At 43.4% G+C, this 20,106-nt stretch overlaps 1 protein-coding gene across 1 annotated transcript in view; it reads left to right on the forward strand.

Annotated features, from left to right (window-relative positions):
- Window positions 1-13,512, forward strand: part of DNAH2 (dynein axonemal heavy chain 2) — a 218,871-nt gene extending 205,359 nt beyond the window's left edge. The window contains exons 83-87 of the mRNA XM_030186429.1: window positions 1,803-1,917; window positions 2,269-2,445; window positions 7,310-7,384; window positions 7,706-7,856; window positions 11,940-13,512. Coding sequence (XP_030042289.1) covers window positions 1,803-1,917; window positions 2,269-2,445; window positions 7,310-7,384; window positions 7,706-7,856; window positions 11,940-12,094 — 673 coding nt within the window. The 3' untranslated portion in view covers window positions 12,095-13,512. The remainder of the gene's footprint in view (window positions 1-1,802; window positions 1,918-2,268; window positions 2,446-7,309; window positions 7,385-7,705; window positions 7,857-11,939) is intronic.
- The last annotated feature ends 6,594 nt before the right edge of the window (window positions 13,513-20,106 follow it).

The following is a 20,106-nucleotide window of genomic DNA, read 5'->3' on the forward strand; positions in this document are numbered from 1 at the left end:
ATGGAGCTGGAGAGCGAGCACTTGATACACATCAGTGTTGTAAGAGCTCAGAGCTACACTCTGAAAACACAGGGGAAGAGTGGCCAAGTGGTTAGAGCACCGGTCTTGCAATCCAGAGGTGGCCGGTTCAAATCCCACTGTTGCTCCTTGTGATCTTGGGCAAGTCACTTATCCCTCCATTGCCTCAGGTACAAACTTAGATTGTGAGCCCTCTGACACAGAAATATCCAGAGTACCTGAATGGAACTCACCTTGAGCTACTATTGAAAAAGGTGTGAGCAAAATCTGTATAAATAAATGAATTTGAGAGCTGGACATAGGGGAGAGTGCTACTCATAAGGATGGATAACCAAGCAGAAATTTTCTATATAAACCAGCAGGGCAGGTTGCAATTGTGCCACCTATGCTGAGAAGCAGTGTATATACTTGTGCGCATAAGTGCTAGGGGAGCACTCGGGACTATTTGAAAAATGATTCATGCAACTCAGGGCTCCTTTTACAATGCCCCACTAGCGTTTCCAGCACCCATAGGAATCGAATGGGCTTCATTGCATTTGCTGTTCCAGAATTGCTATCACAGCTTTGTAAAAGGAGCCCTTAGCGTGTAAAGGCAAGGGCGTGTTAACAGGGGAGAGATACATGCTAAAGTAGCACATTTCGGTGCACGGATTTACACCAGCTGTTGACACGATGTGAGTGAGTGCACCTAAATGGTGACACATTTAGCCAACTCAGCATCAGGGGCAACCCAAAGCAAAATGCCGCCTGAGGCAGGGCTAAGATGCCACCCCTCCCCCTTCCTTCCTCCACCCCGTTCCCCGAGTTTGCCTTCTTTATGTTCAAAAAGCCGCCGCCATCTCAGAAAACAGGAAGTTACCTCAGAGAGGTCACCGCAGTAAAGAGAAGAGGTGAGTGCTGGTGGCAGGGCAACGTATGGGCATTGCGCCTGCTGCTACTGGCGTTTGGAACATGAAGAAACTCAGGGAATGGGGTGGAGGAAGGTAAGGAGAGATGCCACTCTCAAAAGAGTGCTGCCTCAGGTGGCCTGGTGGTCGGGCTGCATCTAGGCACCTATTTTATGGCACCCAGTTATAGAATTGCCCCCTTGGTATTTTTACTTGGCCTTTTCTTCATTATGATCTGTCCTGTGGGTCCTGAAGGCTTTTGGCAGTATTCTGTATTGTTTCTTGTTCTTACAACTTTGTTTTGGATGGTCAGTTTGTTACTCTTGAATTCATGTGTTGTTTATCTGCATTGATGAATTTGATTCATTTCTCTTCAGTTTTTACAATTATGATTTAATAATGCTTGTTGATTTTGGTTTTGCAGTTTTGTGTTTTGGGGTTTTGATCCGTTTTATATTTTCTGTACTGTTTTAATTATTGCATTTGTTTTTGCTATTTTGGTGTGAGTTGATAGCTTATTATGTACACTGCTTCAATGTTCTTATTATTGTATCAGGGTATATTTTAAATCTAATACACCTTTTCGGTGTCGGTTTTTGAGAGGAGGTAAATTAAGGGACCCTTTTGTTAAAGCTTAATGCGTGTTGATGGACATTATCGCGCTCTAGATTCTGTTCATCCTATTTTATACCTATAAGGCACGTGGCACTTAGCATGCTAAGCTTTAAGGGCCCCTAAGTGTATTAAACACTAAACATTACTTCAGAGATATGGCACTTCTGTTCTCAGCATCATTGGATGGTATTACCCATAAGTTTTGACTGATTGATCCTGCTATCCACCAATTACAGTTAAGCAACTTAATTTTCCTGCTCATGTGGTTTTTTTTTTGCCCAGGACATCCCTCATTGAACTAGAAAAGGGAATCCAAGGTCTGGTTGTAATGTCTACAGACCTGGAGGAAACATTCAACTGCATCTATGATGCCCGGGTGCCTCCACTGTGGGAGAAGGTAGGGAAGGAAAAAGTCAGCACCTGAGTCTTCGTCCTGCAGTTATCAACACTCCTGGCACACAGTGCTACAAGCTCAGCTCAACAAGTCAACGGTACTTGGAGCATGCAGGGCAATAGGCTCAACCCAGTAAGTTAACGACACTGTGTCAGGCTCAGTCCAGCTAGTCACCGATACCAGTAGCACACAATGCCTGACATTCAGCCCACCAGCAGCACCTCAGGCTCAGCTCATCAAGGCAGTGACACTGTCAGGCTGCAGCACCTCAGCTTCTTTTCTGCAGAGAAAGTCTGTCCGTTGATGTGTCATCGTTTACTAGTTGTTGACCAGTTTTCTCTGGATGTGTTGTAGGCATACCCTTCCATCAAATCTCTGGCATCCTGGACCCGGGACCTTAGCAGTCGAGTGGAGCAGTTTTCAAAATGGGCTGAGACAGCGCACCCTCCAGTGCTCTTCTGGCTTTCTGCTTTCACCTTCCCTACAGGCTTCCTGACCGCAGTCTTACAGGCCGCAGCACGTCAGAACAACGTAGGTACATTTATTTGTTCCAAACAGCGTGTGAAAAATCACCTTACGGTGTTAAGCTAGCAGTAACTTCTAAAGCAGAGGTTTTCAACCGAGTCCTCGGGGTACACCCAGCCAGTCAGGGTTTTCAGGATATCTCCCGTTGAAAACCCAACTGGCTGGTTGTGCCCTATCTAATCTAGGAGTTTATTAACCACTTACTCCCAAACGGTCCTGAGCAGTGTACAATAAGGAAGAACCAATACAGCATAGGACAGTGGCGTACCAAGGTGGGGGCGGTCCGCCCCGGGTGCACGCCGCTGGGGGGTGCCGCGGCGCGCGCCTGCTGTGAGAGTTCGATAATTTCTCTCGTTCGCTGCAGCTCCCTCTTCCCCGGAACAGGTTACTTCCTGTTCCGGGGCAGAGGGAGCTGCAGCGAACGAGCAAAGTTAGTAAACTCGCAGCAGGCGGGCGCTGCGGCACCCCCCCCCAGCGGCATGCACCTGGGGGGGTCTTTTGCTGGGGGGGGGGGAGTCCGTGCTACATCGGGGGGGGGCGCTGCGCCGCCCCAGGTGTCCGCCCCCCTAGGAACGCCACTGGCATAGGAATGTCACATCTAGATATAAAATAGAGTAAGTATATTACAAAAGCAAAAATTTACAAACAAGAACAGCTTTCAATGATTTACGGAACAAATTGTAGGATCTTTCTTGCTTAATAACCAAAGGAAGACTATTCCAAAGATATGCAGTTTGAAAAAGAAAAGAGCTGTTTCATTGCTTCTTGTAAAGGATTCCCTTAATGGATGGAAAATTTGAGTAAGTTCCAATCTTGGGAATGGAAAGTGTGAATTCATATTTGTCTCTTTAACAAAGCAGTCACATGTTCGGGTGTTTGACCATAAAATGCTTTAAAGATAATACATGACATTTTAAATAGTATCTGCGTTTTACCAAACAAGGGGAAGCCCTATCATACTGTTTACATTAAGATCAATCTAGCTCTGTGTTTTTAACAGTTAAAGTTTACTTTGTAATCTCTGATTTCACATTACTTTTTTTATTCTTTTTTTTTTATGTTAAAGCTCAATTCCCATTATTTGTATTCAGCTATTCAGTTTAGTTCTACTAACAACAGGATGGATCAGCCATAAAACTGGGTGACATCATTTGACCAGTGCTGGCACTGGCTCCCTCCAAGGGTCAGAACTAGAAAGTTTTCTGAACCGGTCCACTTCCTCACAGACCAAAGTAGCCTTACTTTTCCACATGAGAGCAAGACTCTTTCCTTCGTTACTTGACAAATACTATTGTTTTGAGACCGTCATTGGACAGCACAGTTTATATTTTTCCCTCTCCCTTTCTCTTAGAGAAAATAATAACATTTCATTTTTTCCTCACCCCTTTTCGAAATGCCAGGTTGCAAGAAATACAAGTGTGAACGAAAAGACTCTTATCCTTCACACTGAGTGAACAGTAAGGAAAAAATTGGCAAGGTCCGGTGACAAAACGTCAAGGTATCCTCTCTCCTGGCACAGAGTATTAAAGCTCTGCTCGCCTAAAGTCCCCTTGGCACAAATGTTCCTCTGTACAGCTGTCATCTTCAAAGTGGCAACAGGTCTTGGCGCAAACTGTCCTTGTAGACATTTTTGGGGTAATTCTATAACAAAGGCACTACATATGCATGTCAATTCTTAAAAATACTGATATATAAAACATGTGTGTTCGCATGCCAACACACTGCCTTAATGCTCTTCCTTAACTACAGTACATGCATATCTCTGATAGTGCGGGAATTTGTATGAGGAGAGTACATATGGGCAGCATGTGGGCGGAGCATAGGTGGGCACAAAGTTACACATATAACCAATGGTCCATCTAGCCCACTATCCTGTTTCATCAGTGGCCAATCCAGGTCTCAAGGATTAAATGGTCAGTATTCTCAACGGAGAAGTGTAGATAGTGGGGTCCCCCAGGGATCTGTGCTGGGACTGCTGCTTTTTAACATATTTATAAATGATCTAGAGATGAGAGTAACTAGTGAGGTAATTAAATTTGCTGATGACACAAAGTTATTCAAAGTTGTTAAATCGTAAGACGATTGTGAAAAATTACAAGAAGACCTTATGGGACTGGGAGACTGAGCATCTAAATAACAGATGACATTTAATGTGAGCAAGTGCAAAGTGATGTATGTGGGAAGGAGGAACCCGAACTATAGCTACGTAATGCAAGGTTCCACATTAGGAGTCACCGACCAGGAAAGGGATCTAGGCGTCATCATTGATGATACATTGAAGCCATCTGTTCAGTGTGCGGCGGCAGCTAAGAAAGCAAATAGAATGTTAGGTATTATTAGGAAAGGAATGGAAAACAAAAATGATGACGTTATAATGTCTTTGTATCGCAAATACTGTGTGCAATTCTGGTCACCACATCTCAAAAAAGATATAGTGGAATTAGAAAAGGTACAGAGAAGGGCGACGAAAATGATAAAGGGGATGGAACGACGTCCCTATGAGGAAAGGCTAAAGTGGCTAGGGCTGTTCAGCTTGGAGAAAAGGCAGCTGAGGGGAGATATGATATAGGTCTATAAAATAATGAGTGCAGAGGAACAGGTAGACGTGAATCACTTGTTTACTCTTTCCAAAAATACTAGGACTAGGGGGCATGCAGTGAAGCTACAAAATAGTAAATTTAAAACGAATCAGAGAAAATATTTCTTCACTCAGCATGTAATTAAACTCTGAAATTCGTTGTCAGAAAATGTAGTAAAAGCAGTTAGCTCAGCTGGGTTTAAAAAAGGTTTGGATAGCTTCCTAAAAGAAAAGTCCATAAGCCATTATTAAAATGGACTTTGTGAAAATCCACTGCTTATTTATAGAATAAACAGCATAAATTGTATTGTACTGTTTTAGGATCTTGCCAGGTACTTGTAACCTGGATTGGCCACTGTTAGAAACAGGATGCTGGCTTGATGGACCTTCGGTCTGTCCTAGTATGACAATACTTATGTACCTGGCAGAAATCCAATTAGTAGCAACATTCCATGCTACTAATCCCAGGGCAAGCAGTGGCTTCTCCTTGTCTGTCTCAATAGCAGACTATGGGCTTTTCCTCCAGGAACTTGTCCAAACCTTTTTTTAAACCCAGATACACTAACCGCTGTTACTACAACCTCTGGCAAAGAGCTTAATTATTAATTGAGTGAAAAAATATTTCCTCCTGTTTGTTTTAAAAGTATCTTCATGTAATTTAATTGAGCATCCCCTGGTCTTTGTACTTTTTGAAAGAGTAAAAAATCAATTCACTGCTACTTCTTCTACACCACTCAGGATTTTGTAGGCCTCAATCATATCCTCAGCCATCTCTTTTCCATACTGAATAGCCCTAACCTCTTTTGCCTTTCCTCATATGAAGTAGTTCCATCCCCTTTTTCATTTTGGTTAGTCTTCTTTGAACCTTTTCTAATTCCGCTATTTCTTTTTTTTTTTTAGATAATACAACCAGAACTGAATGCAATACTCATAAGAACATAGCCATACTGGGTCAGACCAATGATCCATCTATCCCAGTACCTTGTTTTCCAAACAGTGGCCAAGCCAGTGGAGGAGTGGCCTAGTGGTTAGGGTGGTGGACTTCAGTCCTGGGGAACTGAGTTCAATTCCCACTTCAGGCACAGGCAGCTCCTTGTGACTCTGGGCAAGTCACTTAACCCTCCATTGCCCAATGTAAGCCACATTGAGCCTGCCATGAGTGGGAAAGCGCGGGGTACAAATGTAACAACAACAAAAAAAAGTACCTGGCAGAAACCTAAATCATGGCAACACTCCATACTACAAATCCCAGGGCAAGCAGTTGCTTCCCATGTCTGTCTCAATAGCAGACTATGGACTTTTCCTCCAGGAATTTGTCCAACACTTTTTTAAACCCAGATACACTAACCACTGTTACCACATCCTCCAGCAAAGAGGATTCTGTAAGTTATGGACGTCAGTGTGAGCCACGCTCATGTACACCCCCTTGCAAGATAGTCACAAATTTACAGAATAACACGTATGCGTGTATGCGCTAGTATTCCAAACAGTTACACATTCAAGAGGTGTGTAGACGTTAGTGTCTAGTTTATGAAATTGCCCTTACAGTGTACGCAGACTCTCACCCTCCACACAGACACCATCAGAAACGGATGGGCTCTGTACATTGTCTCCAGCATCCTCTCAATAAATGCGAGACCTGCATGATGCAAAGGACATGCCTTACCCTCAACATGGGATCTTAATGTCCGTCCCCACCCTCATTTGAACCAGTGGGATCTGCACTCCTTTAAAATATTAACCTGCAAAGTGTTAGTCCTCATGACAGTTACTTCAGCAAAAAATGACCTACAAACTTTAGTTCACTCCCCACCCTTTCTCCAAATTATTCCATACAGGACTGTGCTTTGAACTCACCCTGAATTCTTACCTAAAGTCATTTCAGCTTGCCATCCTACTTCATCTATGTTCAACACTTTCTCCTGAGCCACATTCCAACACACTTCCCTGGAAAGCTAAAGTGCTTCGACTGGACTGCTCTATTCTTCGAGGGAGTAAACATGTGGGAATAGCCATCCACGATTAGAACAGCTTCTAGCTCTGTCTGAGTTCTGAGAGAACCCATGTCATCACCTCCAGATGTCTTTACTCACTTATGTATGATTTATCCTGTTGTCTGTGGAGAAATTTTGTTACCAGTTAAGCAACTTATGCTGTAGCACTAAGCTTAGACTTAGAGCCAGTCCTTGTCTCCCTCATCCTTAAAGTGTAAGGACAGACCCCCCCCCTCCCCCAAATCTATTGTCCTATGTGCTAGGTCTAATCCTGAGGCCGTGCTGGACTCTCTTCCAGATCTCTGTGGATACGCTTTCTTGGGAATTCATCGTCTCCACTGTAGATGACAGTAACTTGGTGTACGCTCCAAAGGTAAGTACTCCGTCCCAATTAAAATCCACATTTGCTCACTCATCGCCGAAGGGCTTGAGGTGAAAGGATGCTACCAGTAGTTCTTATTATGTGGCAGCACACTCTTTTGATAAGTTGAGAATAGAGCTGTATGGAATGAGAGTGCCATGATTATGCAATATTGTTGTGTTGAAATTGCATCTAAATACCAGAGAGAGTTTTTTTTTCAATACTGTAACACCAGATCATCTGATTGGCTGAGGACATTTGCCTCCTTCCTGAACAAGTTGTTGACTCTTTCTGCTCTAACCAACCTCTCTCCCCTGACCACCTTTCCTGCAGGATGGTGTGTGGGTGAGAGGCCTATTCCTGGAAGGAGCCAGCTGGGACAAGAAGAACTCATGCCTGGTGGAAGCAGAGCCCATGCAGCTGGTGTGTCCCATCCCTACCATCCACTTCAAACCTGTGGAGTACAAGAAGAAGAGTGGAAAAGGTACATCCCATGAAACATGTCTCATACAGTGCCTTGTAATCCCATGGTACACATGTATCCCCCTCCCCTCCCCTCCCTCACCCAATAATCCTGCAGAGCATGCAACTGCTCCCAACCCAGTCCTCGGAGCACAACTAGTCTCATTGGGGTTTCAGGATATCCACAAAGTGAATATGCATGACATAGATTTGCATGCAAATCTAAGTCATGCATATTAATGTTTATCTTAGCCATCTTTGTGAGATCTTGAGACATCGAGATGACTTTGAAAAATATGTTGATAATGTCATAATTTTTCATGCCCTTCCAGAAAGTCACTCAATCTCCAATTAATGCTGCTGTTCACCATACTCAGAAGGTTTTGTGCTCAGTGTGAAGAAAACTTGAGTTAGTTGCTCTCGTGATGCTAGCTAGCTCAGATATTTTGGTGTTGATGGTAGCTCAATTAGTTTTGCACCCAAAGTTCACTGTCTGGGTGTTGCTACAAACTTGTAGTTCTCTATGGAGATATAAATAAAAAAAAATGTTACAAAGACAGCATTTTCTAAACCTCAGCTCTTGCATAGATTAAAGCTGTTCCTTAATTGTGCTGATTTCCAGACAGTATTGAACTGGCCTCTTAGGGCTCAGGAACACCCAACAGTAACACACGTTTAGCGGTAGCTGGTGGGGATTCCAAGCTCCACCAGCTGAAGAGTGCCCCCTGATGGTAAAGAAAATGCTACTCTCCACAATACTGGCACCTGCACATGCTCAGTTTCCAGTGCATGCCTGCTGCAGACTGCCATGGTGGAAAGAACTGTTTTCCCGCCAGCTGAGATATTTTTTTGGTGGTAGTGGGGGGGGGGGGGGGGAGAACACTTTGCCCACCCACTTCTTGCCTAGGCCCACCCAAAATCTGTTGTCTGGCTACGCCCCTGGTATTAAGACTTGTTTTTTTTTTTGTTTTAAATCTCTTGTGGTTGATTACTGCAGCTCTCTTTATATGAACTTAACAGCCAGAATGATCAAGGCGCTTCTTGTAGTACACAGTGCTGGTGCACAGTTGATTACAGGTTGTAGACAATATGAATTTGCGATGCCAAGTTAAAGGCTATTACACTTGCTTCCAACTGAGAGGTGAATCAAATACAAGATAGCACTAATAGGTTTAAATCTTTGTGTGAGGAGTTGCCGTTGATTTGCAGTTACTATTTATTCACCAATGTGCTCATGGGGTTCATGTGATATGTTTGCTTGAGGAGCAGCGTTTCTGATGATATATAGCCAAAATAAAGTGAATACAAAGATAATTTTAATAGGATGGGGTTTTTTTTAGACTAGTGAGGAAATTGCTCAGCTGTGAATCCATTGTACTAACAAGTAGGACAGAATCCTGAGCTTCTGAAGTCTTTTTCCTCCTTTTGAATATCCTTGTAAGAATAATAGACTCCCCCCCCCCCCCCACGTTTACTAAGTTGCGCCAGCGGCTGCCAGGCGCTAATGCCGACACAGGCCATTCACTTTGAATAGGCTGTGTCGGCATTGCCAAGCAGCAGCCACTAGCATGGCTTATTAAAAAAAAGTGTGGGGGGGGGGTTAGTATGTTAAATTAATAACTTGCATTTTCTTGAAGCAAGTTAAATAGGCAACATGTATCGATTAATCAAGGAATGTTTTTTTTAATTATATATTTTATTTAACATCCATCTATTAAACAATAAATGTTGGATACAGAAATGTATAATTTCACAGCTTAATGGAAAAAATTAGATTAATTTAGACCACAACTTAAGACAAGATACAAGGTAAATAAAAAATTATATTAGGAGCAGGATCAAAAAGACAATCCGCAGCCAGACTACTTAGCGAGTTCTCACACCCTATTGGGTTACCTAGGTCGAACTTTCTACACTTTATTTTGAAATCAAAAATTCCTTCAATTTCTTGGGATCCATAAACAAATACGGTCCATGAACTGGCCAATTTCCGCAAACTACTAAAAACTTATCTCTTCGAGAAGATATATCACAAAGATCAACACGTGTAACTGCACAATCTTTAATATAGATACGAATGTCTTATAACGTCTTTTGCTGTAATACAACCATGTACTTACCACCATGTAACCCAAACCCTCTATAAACCAAATGTATATTCTTTTCTATTTCCAATATTCACGATGAATTTTAAGCCACATTGAGCCTGCAAAGAGGTGGGATAATGTGGGATACAAATGCAATAAATAAATATATGTAACAGAATTCAATGTTATTATACGACGACAAGGAAAAACTAAATTAAACAATCAAGGAATTTGTAATGGAATACTTTGCAAGTCGAGATGCAGTTGGAATCTTTTTTATTGACTTTTGGAAAGAACTTTAAAACTGTTGTCTTCACATTAGCTATTGATTTTATATGTTGAATGATTGTGAATGTTTGTTTATGTTTATTTCACTTGATATACCACCCTTCTTGGGGGTCTAATTAGAGTAGTTTACAATATAAAACTCAGAAATAGAAAGGAACGTCATTTCATTGGATAATAAAGTAACAGAGATCAAGGAAATCAATAGGGAAATGCAGAAACTGTCCATATACCTACCTCCATCCACGTACCCAAGCACCACCAAAGACTTGAATAAAAAAGGCAGCTTTGAATGCATTTATTGAAAATATTTATAAACCGCACTATCTGCATATTCTAGGCAGTATACAAAGCCAATGTATATAAAACCAAAACATTTAGAACATAATCAGAAAATACTCAATAAACATAACATTGATCCTTAATTGCCAATCATCTGGGATTACTCCATTGCCATCACAGCATCCCCATCCCTGGCCATCCCAACAAGCAGAAACTGGATTTAGAAATCAGACTCTGATCTCCCTCAGTCATCAAGCCAGTCTATATCTTGGATCTTGGACATTTCAAGAGAAAAAGTAGGATTACAGATCCCTGAAAGGTTTGAGAAGGACTTTGTATAGTTTTGTGTGTTAATGAGGTCAAGCTATCAATCAGCCTATGCTGCTTTCCTGTTCCCATGGCAAGCATGGTAAAACCAGTCCTTCTGCACCAAATTCTGCTTTCCCGGATGAGCCCCCAAGATGTCAGCTATCGTTGTCTAGGGTTGGTCCCGGGGTCCACTTCACAAAGGCAGTGGGTTCCCAAAGAATACGCAATCCACACGGATTTGGATATATAAAGTATATTATATTTGCATATATGTATTGGCTCACAGCACTTAGTACAGGAAAAAGGGTACAAGCTGTCTTGGGGTGTGTGTTTAGAGGGAGGGAGAAAGAAAGGATAGGGTGTTTGGTCAGAGGAAGAAAGAAACCTTGGACTAGGGCTGTCTGAGAAGGGGGGAGCAGAGCCAGGTGCTCTGGTGGCTAAAGATGGAGGTGTGCAGAGAAAGAAGAAGAAGAAACAAAGACAGCCCAGCAGAGTCCCGTGCCCTCTGCTGCAGGGAGAAAGAAAGAGGGAGACCTAGTGCCCTGGACACAGAGAAGTGCCCGGGACAGAGAGGGGGGGCAGTAGACCCCAAGCTGAGCTCTGTGCTCTGCTGCACAGAGAAAGACAGAGAGAGCGAGAGAGAGCCCTAGTGAGCTCTGCTTTATACCTAATAAGAACTGAGAGGGAACAGGAGCAGAGAGAGATCAAAAACTTCTCTCTTTCCCAGTTATTTCCTTTACAGAACTCCAGATACTTTCTGAAGTCAGGAAAGGTGACAACTTTCACAGGTTGTCCTGTTTGAAGTCCCTAGTGATGGAGCCTGTATGTCTGGCTTTGGTTGCTCTGAAGCCCTGCTCCCAGATGGAACAAAAGGTATGTTAATCAGGAGTAATTGAGAAACCTAAGGGCTATCAGGCCTCTCTGAGCACCATTTGGTGCCATCCTCAGTGGTTCCTGAAGAGGAGGGGGAAGAGTTTATCAGAGGTCAGAAGCTGGTTTAATATGTCAAACTGATTTCATATTAATATAAGTATGTCCAGCAATAATTTTGACCTCCTGCAATCCTGACAGTCATATGCAGCACTAACCTTCCTCTCTCTCTCTCTCTCTCTCTCTCTCTCCTTCTCCCCCCTCTTCTTCAGGGATGTACTCCTGTCCATGCTACTACTACCCGAATCGAGCTGGCACCGCAGGCCGTTCTTCATTCGTCATCGGCATAGATCTGAAGTCAGGGCCAGTAAACCCAGACCACTGGATAAAGAGAGGCACGGCCCTGCTGATGAGCCTGGACACTTAACCACCCTCTTTGGCTCTCAGCACAGAGGGAGGGACCACTCACCGAGGATGCACCCCAGCCTCTGTCAGAGTCCGAAAAGAATGATCTGAAATCGGTGAACATGCTTTCCACCAGCATCGTTATTTGGTGTTTAAAGCTGCTATGCAAAATCCAGGTATAAGGAACATCGCCACATTTTGAAGACGCCACCAATCCCCAGACCTGAGAATTGCTGTTTGCTGCTCTTGACCTTTGAAGGAAGGGGCTAGAGAAGAAAGAAGAGCAATTGTTTTCTGCTATGATGTGTGTATTCCAGATTTCCTCCCCCCCCCCCCCCCCCTTTTTTCTGTATTACCAGGCAGCAATATGTAGAGAAACATGAGGGGAGGGGCTGGAACAGATATAAGGCAACTGCAACTCTGTGTGATCTGAGGACTTGGGACTGAATTGAGAGCAGAATAGAGGAAAAAGGAAGGAGACAAATCAGGGAGCTTCCAAGTTAACCCAGTTCCAGGAAGGACAACGTTTTGGCCAGTTGCGGTTCTGAATTGTTTTCTCAAAGCAGTGTGATATTGTAGTCACTTATTGTATCCGTTGAAACCATTGCTGCAGGTCTCATAATGTATCAGGATATAGCTGCCAGAAACCCAGCATTGGCCTAAAATCTCCCTCTTGAAATTCAGTAGCCTGGTGGCTCTGATGATGATGGGGGGAAGTGTGCTGGGCTCAGGAGGCCTGGAGGAGGGAAGGGAGAAAGAAAGAGAGTCTGTGTGGATTAGCGAAGGGGAGGAAGAGAAAAAGTTGATATGCATTTTCCCCAAACCTGCTAATCAACAGTACTTTCAGCTCAGAACTTGAAACAAGTCAGTGGCAATCCAGATGAGAGTCCCATGTTAACTTCTTTCCATTGCTGCCAAGGGCAGGACAGAAGAGAGGAGGTGAGGTGAGGAATGACCAGGGTGAGAGAACCTGGCAGGGGCACCTCAACTGTTCAATGCCCAGGGCTCCCATCCTACCAAGAATGCCTTGAGTGCTCCAGTACCAAATCTGTCCCAGTTCAATCACCTCTATGTAGCTGTTCTGTTTGTTGTCAGAATGGCTTTTGAGTACACACTTGGCTGCTGTACAGTGAAAATTGGAATGTCATACCTACTCCTATGCAAGTTGTTGCATGATGACATGAGAACACAGCCTGATCTTTCTGCGCTGTTTTCTCTTTAGAAACGGAGTTTACAGTGAAAAAAAAAAAAAGAAGGTTTTTGCATAGTAAAGGGGTTGTTTAATGCCTTCCTCTACTGAAAAACTTAATGATAGAGTTAGAATTAATGGAAGAACTTCTCTGAAGAAAACTGTGGGCAGAGACAAGCCATGTACTTTCCTTTCTATGCTAGAACTTTATTTAATTTACATGCACTTTTTAATATCTTTCTTGTTTTCTGTTTTCTATGGCATTAATAAAAGGATCTCCATGCAAATAATCAGCCTGATGATTCACATCTGTCTGTGTGCTTTTCTCATCTGTACATGCCTGTGTTCCTTAGTATGACAAGCAGAAAAAGATGTGGTGAGGTTGAGGTTTTTTATGTGCACTCTAATTCTGTATTTTGTCCTTTAACTTTTGTTTTAAATTCTTAATTTACCGTATATGTGACCACTTCATCTCTGCAGTGCAGTAGGCTTTACCTTTATGTTTTCCAGAACCGAAAAGGTTAACGTGATCACCTTGATACAAAATGGAGGCTTTTCCTGCAGTTGTTTCTTCAGGAATAGCAGAAAATACTGAAATAATGGATTCCTGGGTACTCCGCATTGTCAAATCTGGATACCATCTTAGAGCTGTAATGGTTCCTCCCAAAAGACTCCTAATCTGGTCTTAACTATCACAGACCTAGATCTACTTGTTTCACTACAAGGCTGTTCTGCTGTAAGACAACATTACTACTACTACTACTATTTAACATTTCTAGAGCGCTACAAAGTGTACGCAGCGCTGTACAAACACAGAAGAAAGACAGTCCCTGCTCAAAGAGCTTACAATCTAATAGACAAAAAGTAAAGCATTTAAATTTAAAATATTTAAGCAGTCAAGCACAAGAGAACAGTCACAGAAGGACAGAAGATGTTGAAGGGTGGTCAGTGTGATTAGGTGTAACTCTGGTTGGAGTAGTGGGAGAAGGTGATAGAAGAATAGAAATGGGTGAGGTAAAGTAATGAGTGGGTTGATAGGGAGGTTATATAAGACATGTCACTCTAGGGGTGGGTGGGTAGAGGGGTAGGGTGGGTGGAAGCAGGAGAAGGTATTCTCTGCAGCCTATCTGTGAGATGGAAAATGCTCTCATAACATAACATAACATAACATAACATAACATGACCTGTTCCAATACAGGAGAGAAGTCAGAGGTTCTGTTCCAAGTATTTCCTCATTCCCAAGAAGGTTGGAAGACTGTCCCATCTCGGACCTCAGAGATTTCAACCTCTTTCTCCAGAAGAAGTTGTTCAAGATGAGCACCTTCTCATCCATCCTCTCCCATTTGACTAAAGGGAACTGGCTTTGTTCACTGAATTTCAGGGATGCCTACATACATATACCAGGTTATTCCAAACGCAGGAAGTATCTTTGTTTCCTCCTACAAACCAATCGTTAAAATACAAGGTTCTTCCCTTTGAACTTTCTTCAGCTACCAAAGTACTCACCAAATGCCTGGTGGTTGTAGCACCCATCTGCACAGGCAGGGACTTTCTGTATTTCTATACTTCCAAAATTGGCTACCGCCAGCTTCATCACTGGATCTAACCATCTCCCTCAAAGACATGAGACTCCATCTCCTTCAAAACCGTGGGTTTCTGATCAGCTTCAAAAGATCATCCCTTCAGCCTGGAAAGAATATCTCAGCACATCCCTGAGGGACAGAAATACTGCAGAGCCCCAGAGAACAGCACAGAGGGAGGGCCACCAGACAAACATACCAAAAGATTTAACCAGCTGAACCATGCTTCTTCACCCAGAGCTCCCCCCAGACCTATCCAGGACTCCCTAACCAGCCCTCTCTGATGCAGCTCCTGAAGAAGTTTGTGCAGGACAGTGCAGATGTCCTCCTTCAGGTCTCCAATAGTACCAGTCCTTCTTTGGGCTACTTGCCTGACCCTACCCTCCACCAATCAACTGCAGGCTCTGCACTCTGACCCCCGGTGCATAGTCACCAGAACCCTATGAATCCTCTAGATACCAGGATGACTCACAGTCTCTTCAAAACTTACCCTATTCCCACCAATGGGACCTAATTCCTAGCAAGGGCCGTTCCTCCTAGCCCTGAACATCAACTAACCCCTCCAGAGAAAACTCTGCTGGAGGGACCAGGAAATGAATTCTCTTACCCCAAATTCCTATTAAAAGAAAAATCTCCAAGGCTTTCTCCTTAGGCTCCACCCAGCAAAGTACTCACTCAGGAGTACATATGTGACTGACTGACCTTTCTTGCTTGTCCATATAGCAAATTAAGCTGTTTATCTGTAACTGATGTTCTCTGTTGCCAGCAGGACAAATCAGTTTTGACTACCCTACCTTTCATTGTTAGCAGAAGAACTTTCAATCCGTCCTACAGTTCAAAGAAATCATAACACTGTCCAATTCATCAAGTCCTTCAAGATCTCCTAACAGTATGGAAAATCCTTTCCATCCAACCAACATCACAGCAACGTGAACTCAAGTACAAAGTACTGCTAGCATTAGGACACGATCAACTGCAGCTCCCACACCAATCCGTTCTCTCTGAAGCAGTCCTCAAGCACATGCTTCTCCCAGCAAAGAACACAAAAGCTAAACACTATGGGGAAAAGGTTTATGAGACTGCCATGCTAAGTATGACGCTAGTAGCCCAACAGTTGCAAATAATGGACAACCACCATGCATTTCTTCAACAGCTAGATGATGCACTTGCCGCCTTCTCCACAACAAGACCAAATTCACCTCAGTCTTTAAGAATCAGTCTCTCATCTAATCCGCTCAGCTTATGACACCTGTGACAGAGCAGCTCAAGCAAACCAGCATGGCTCGGAATGTTAGATCTCCAAGAGAACCTGCATTATCATCTGGCGGATGCTGCCTGCTTAGGAGACAATCTCTTTCCTAAATAAAGGACCACAGTTTGACAATAAGGGATCTATTATCACAGCCTAGCAACCAAACATCCAGTATCACAGGATCAGCAGAAGCAGATCAAGAAACCCAATCACTATCCATACTTTCAGTAATTCTACCCAGTCCCCATCCAGCACTAAACACCCCAGAACTATTTCCAATGATGGGCACCACAAGAAAGCAAGCGGCAAGAGACTGGCACGCCTTAAAACCAGACCCCAATTTTTGACTACCTGTGGAGGCAGACTTTGTTTTGTTTATTTTTATTTATTCTTACTCTACTGCTCTTCAAACAAACCCCAAGCAGTGTACACAAGCTAAATACTAAAACAGAAGGGAACGCCAAAAATCAATAGGGTAGGGATAGAAAAGGCAGAGTTGCATTGTAACATTGTAACACAGGCAAGATGACTACCAGCTACCAGACTGGGATGTCATGGACCAGACTCCCCTTGCCCTACCCTTCAAGAAACGTTTTGTAAGATAATTTACTATGGCTAGCTGGTGGAAATGAATTCCACAGAAAGGAGGCCCAATCAAAAAATGCAGAAAAATGGGTTGAGCCCTAATGGACATGAGAAAGGGGTGGGGTCACCCAGAGAAGAAAGATACAGAGGAAGTCCTTTATAAAAAGCTTTGTTGATGAGCAAAAGTAGCCCAATGTGGAACTGACTACCAATAGTTTTGATAAAGGAGGGATGAGACATGGTCACATTTAGAAGCATTGCATAACAGCTGAATGGCTGTGTTCTTTATGGTTTGCAATCAGCAGAGACTTGAATCCTCCAGTACACAGAATTACAGTAGTCTAATCTAGAATATACAAGGATGTATATGATTTATTTATTAATTTTCAGCACTTGATATACCCTGAGGAGACTATGCGATTTACAATTTCTATTACAAGTACTTTGCACTGTCCCTAATGGGCTCACAGTCTAAGTTACCCTGGGCCTGAATATCCAAGTAACGCTGAATACTCTGTATTCATCTCAGAACATAGGAGGATTTTACTTTACTGTTTTAGAACCTGTGTTACAGGTAAGCAACTCCGCTAACAATTTAATTAATTTCAGTGATAATTTCTTTCCACAAGTTTCCACTCAGGTTGTCTGAGACAGTGGACTTGGGGTTCAGGGAACAACCCGTAGCTCTGGAGTCCCCACATATGTGACTGACTGACTTTCTTGCTTGTCTATATAGGAAATTAAGCTGCTTACCTGTAAGTGGTGTTCTCTGTTGCCAGCAGGACAAATCAGTTTTCTGCACTTCATTGGTTTCAGTAGAAATTTTTATTTTACTTCAAAGATAAGAATCTCCATGCTCGGCACTGTTGAATGATGTCACCAGATGTATGACTGACTCATCCTGCTGTTCACAGGGAACATCCCTTATAGGTAAACAACTTAATTTTCCACATGAAATGGAGAACCAGCACTATAACATCATCTCAGGATGGCTTGTAGCTTGATGGAGGAAGGGAGAGGAAATGGACGTCAACTAAGGTTCCCAACTGGATTTGGATTCACCTGAATGAGTTGATCCAGTCCTGGTTTCACCCCACTGTATGCAGGAACTTTTAGTCTTGCTTTTTCTTAGGGAGTGTAATGATCAGAACTACAAGTCCCTGAATGCAATGGGTTAAGCCCAGGACTGGATCAACCTTGAGTGAATCTGGGTCCAGCTGGCAACCCTAAAGTCAGCATTGACGGAAGAATCCTGAACAAGAACTCTAGAAGTTCTCTGCCTTCCTTTCTCATCCATTTTCAAGATTTCACCCTTTTTTTATCTCAGATTCTTGCCTCGGTGTCCATCATTCATATAAACCTCCTTCAACTCTATATACTCTTCAGTTCTTCATTGCACTGCATCATGGGAGTTTGAGAACCAAGATGGCTGTCCTATCCATCAACATGCTGCTCTTTGTATGGTACTTTCTTTCTTCACCTCCCTAAGAAGAAGCAGAAGTTGTGGCTGGTGGCAAGTCAGCACCTCTGATCTCAGCACTATTAATAGTGTCGCTTATGTCAGGGGTTTGGATCTGCCTCCACCACTTTCATCTGAAGCACAAATAATTACCCCAGAATAGCTCACAACTCATCTGAACTTTTCTCTGGCAGCTCTGTGCTTTCTGCTATTTGTTGTATGTGTGTCATAATACAGTTGATCACCTCAATGCCATCACTCCTAAAATGATCCTGTAAAAATGCCTAAGGGTGTAAAAGAATCAGGGCTTTTTTTGAGGGGGGTACTTGGGGGTACCGAGTACCGGCACCTTTTCTATTGTCTGCTAAAATTGACCCATGGTCCCCAAATTTTAATGAAAGAGCTCAGACTCTACACCAGGGGCATAGGCAGACCTGCCATTTTGGGTGGGCCCAGAGTTAACCTGTGCCAGCCCTGCAAGCTTCTTTCTACCATGTCCCCACCAAAGAAATAAGAAGTGACATCACTGAGGGCAGGACATGATAGAGAGAAACCTGCAGGACTGGCGCAGGACGCGTATAGGAATTGCCACCAGCAGTAGCTCTGAGGTAGACAGGAAGGGGGAGTTCCAGAGAGAGAGACGGGCAGATGCCAGGCCATGAGTGGAGAAGAGGAAGAGAGAGTAGTGAGGTGCTGCCACTGAAGAGTTTTGGGGGCCTCATGGGCTGCTGACTGGTTGCAGGGGACCTGTGGGGTGGGTCCCCCAGTGATCACCCCACCCTTGAAGAGTGGCCTGGCATCTGAATACCAGCACCTTTTTTTGCTTAAAAAAAACAAACACTGAAAAGTATGCACTGATTGTTCTTTCAGTTTGAGTTTGAAACACAATCCCCCTCCCAAAAGCTGCTGCCCTAGGCAACTGCCTCGTGGGCATAATGATTACGCCAGCCCTGGTTTTGTATCTCTCAGTGACTGCTGCCTGTGTATGTCCCTGTACTCTGTGACCACCTGTAGAGGGTGTGCGTGTCTTCTCTGTGACTTCTTACTGGTTGTGTCTGTGCTCTGTGACTCCCCATGGATGTTGCCTGTGTTTGTATGTGTGTCTCTGCTTTATGACTTCTTGGAAGTGCTGCCTGTGTCTCTCTTGATTCTTTGTGGGTGTTATATAAATGTGTCTCTGCAGCTCAGGACTCATTCATACTGAACACAGACGACTCCCACCAGTACTTTCTCAGCTGGGGCCTGAGATATAATGAACCAAGCCCCCACTTTGGATCCTTTTATTAACTCTCCTTCTCCCTTCTGTGCTAGTCTGGCTCCTCCGCCCAGTTTATCCTCAAGGATGAAATGCTGTTTGCCAGCAGGTGTTATCAGCAGTTAGACATCATAATGTATCAGAAATAAGCTGTTCTGCCCAGAGGGGTCATGTATAACCTCAGGATGAACAAAAATATTATGCTGGGGCAGAATCAGTGACAGAGCTTGGGCATATTTTAAAATGTCCCTCTCAGAGATCAGGCCTCCTTGGCAGCTCTGACACACACACACACTTCCTCCACGCCCCCCTTCCTTCTGGGCTGGCTCTTAGCATTTACATGTTTATTTTAGTTTTGTTTTTGTAAATTGTACTGTGAAAACTCATTTGCTTGTAGTTGCTATGTGTGTGGCCTTTTAGTGGTGGAGAAGCATGTTAATACCTGTTGCCTTGGGTCCCTGGCATCCTGTGGTTTCAGTGTCAAATGCATCCTTTAAAGTCTGTTGGCAGTGACATCTAATGGTTAGATATGTTATCACATCTAGTTTAATTTTATTATTTTTTATAAACCAAAGGAATTTTGGGGAAACAGTCCATTGACGTTGCCCTTCCACTCAGGCCTACAGCTCAGAGATCTGCACAGAAAACACACAAATACATCCACATAGAGACAAACATGCAAACTGCACATACCCTGGCTTAGCAGTGTGGTTC

This window comes from Microcaecilia unicolor, chromosome 14, assembly GCF_901765095.1.
Source record: "Microcaecilia unicolor chromosome 14, aMicUni1.1, whole genome shotgun sequence".
Classification (NCBI taxonomy): Eukaryota; Metazoa; Chordata; class Amphibia; order Gymnophiona; family Siphonopidae; genus Microcaecilia; species Microcaecilia unicolor.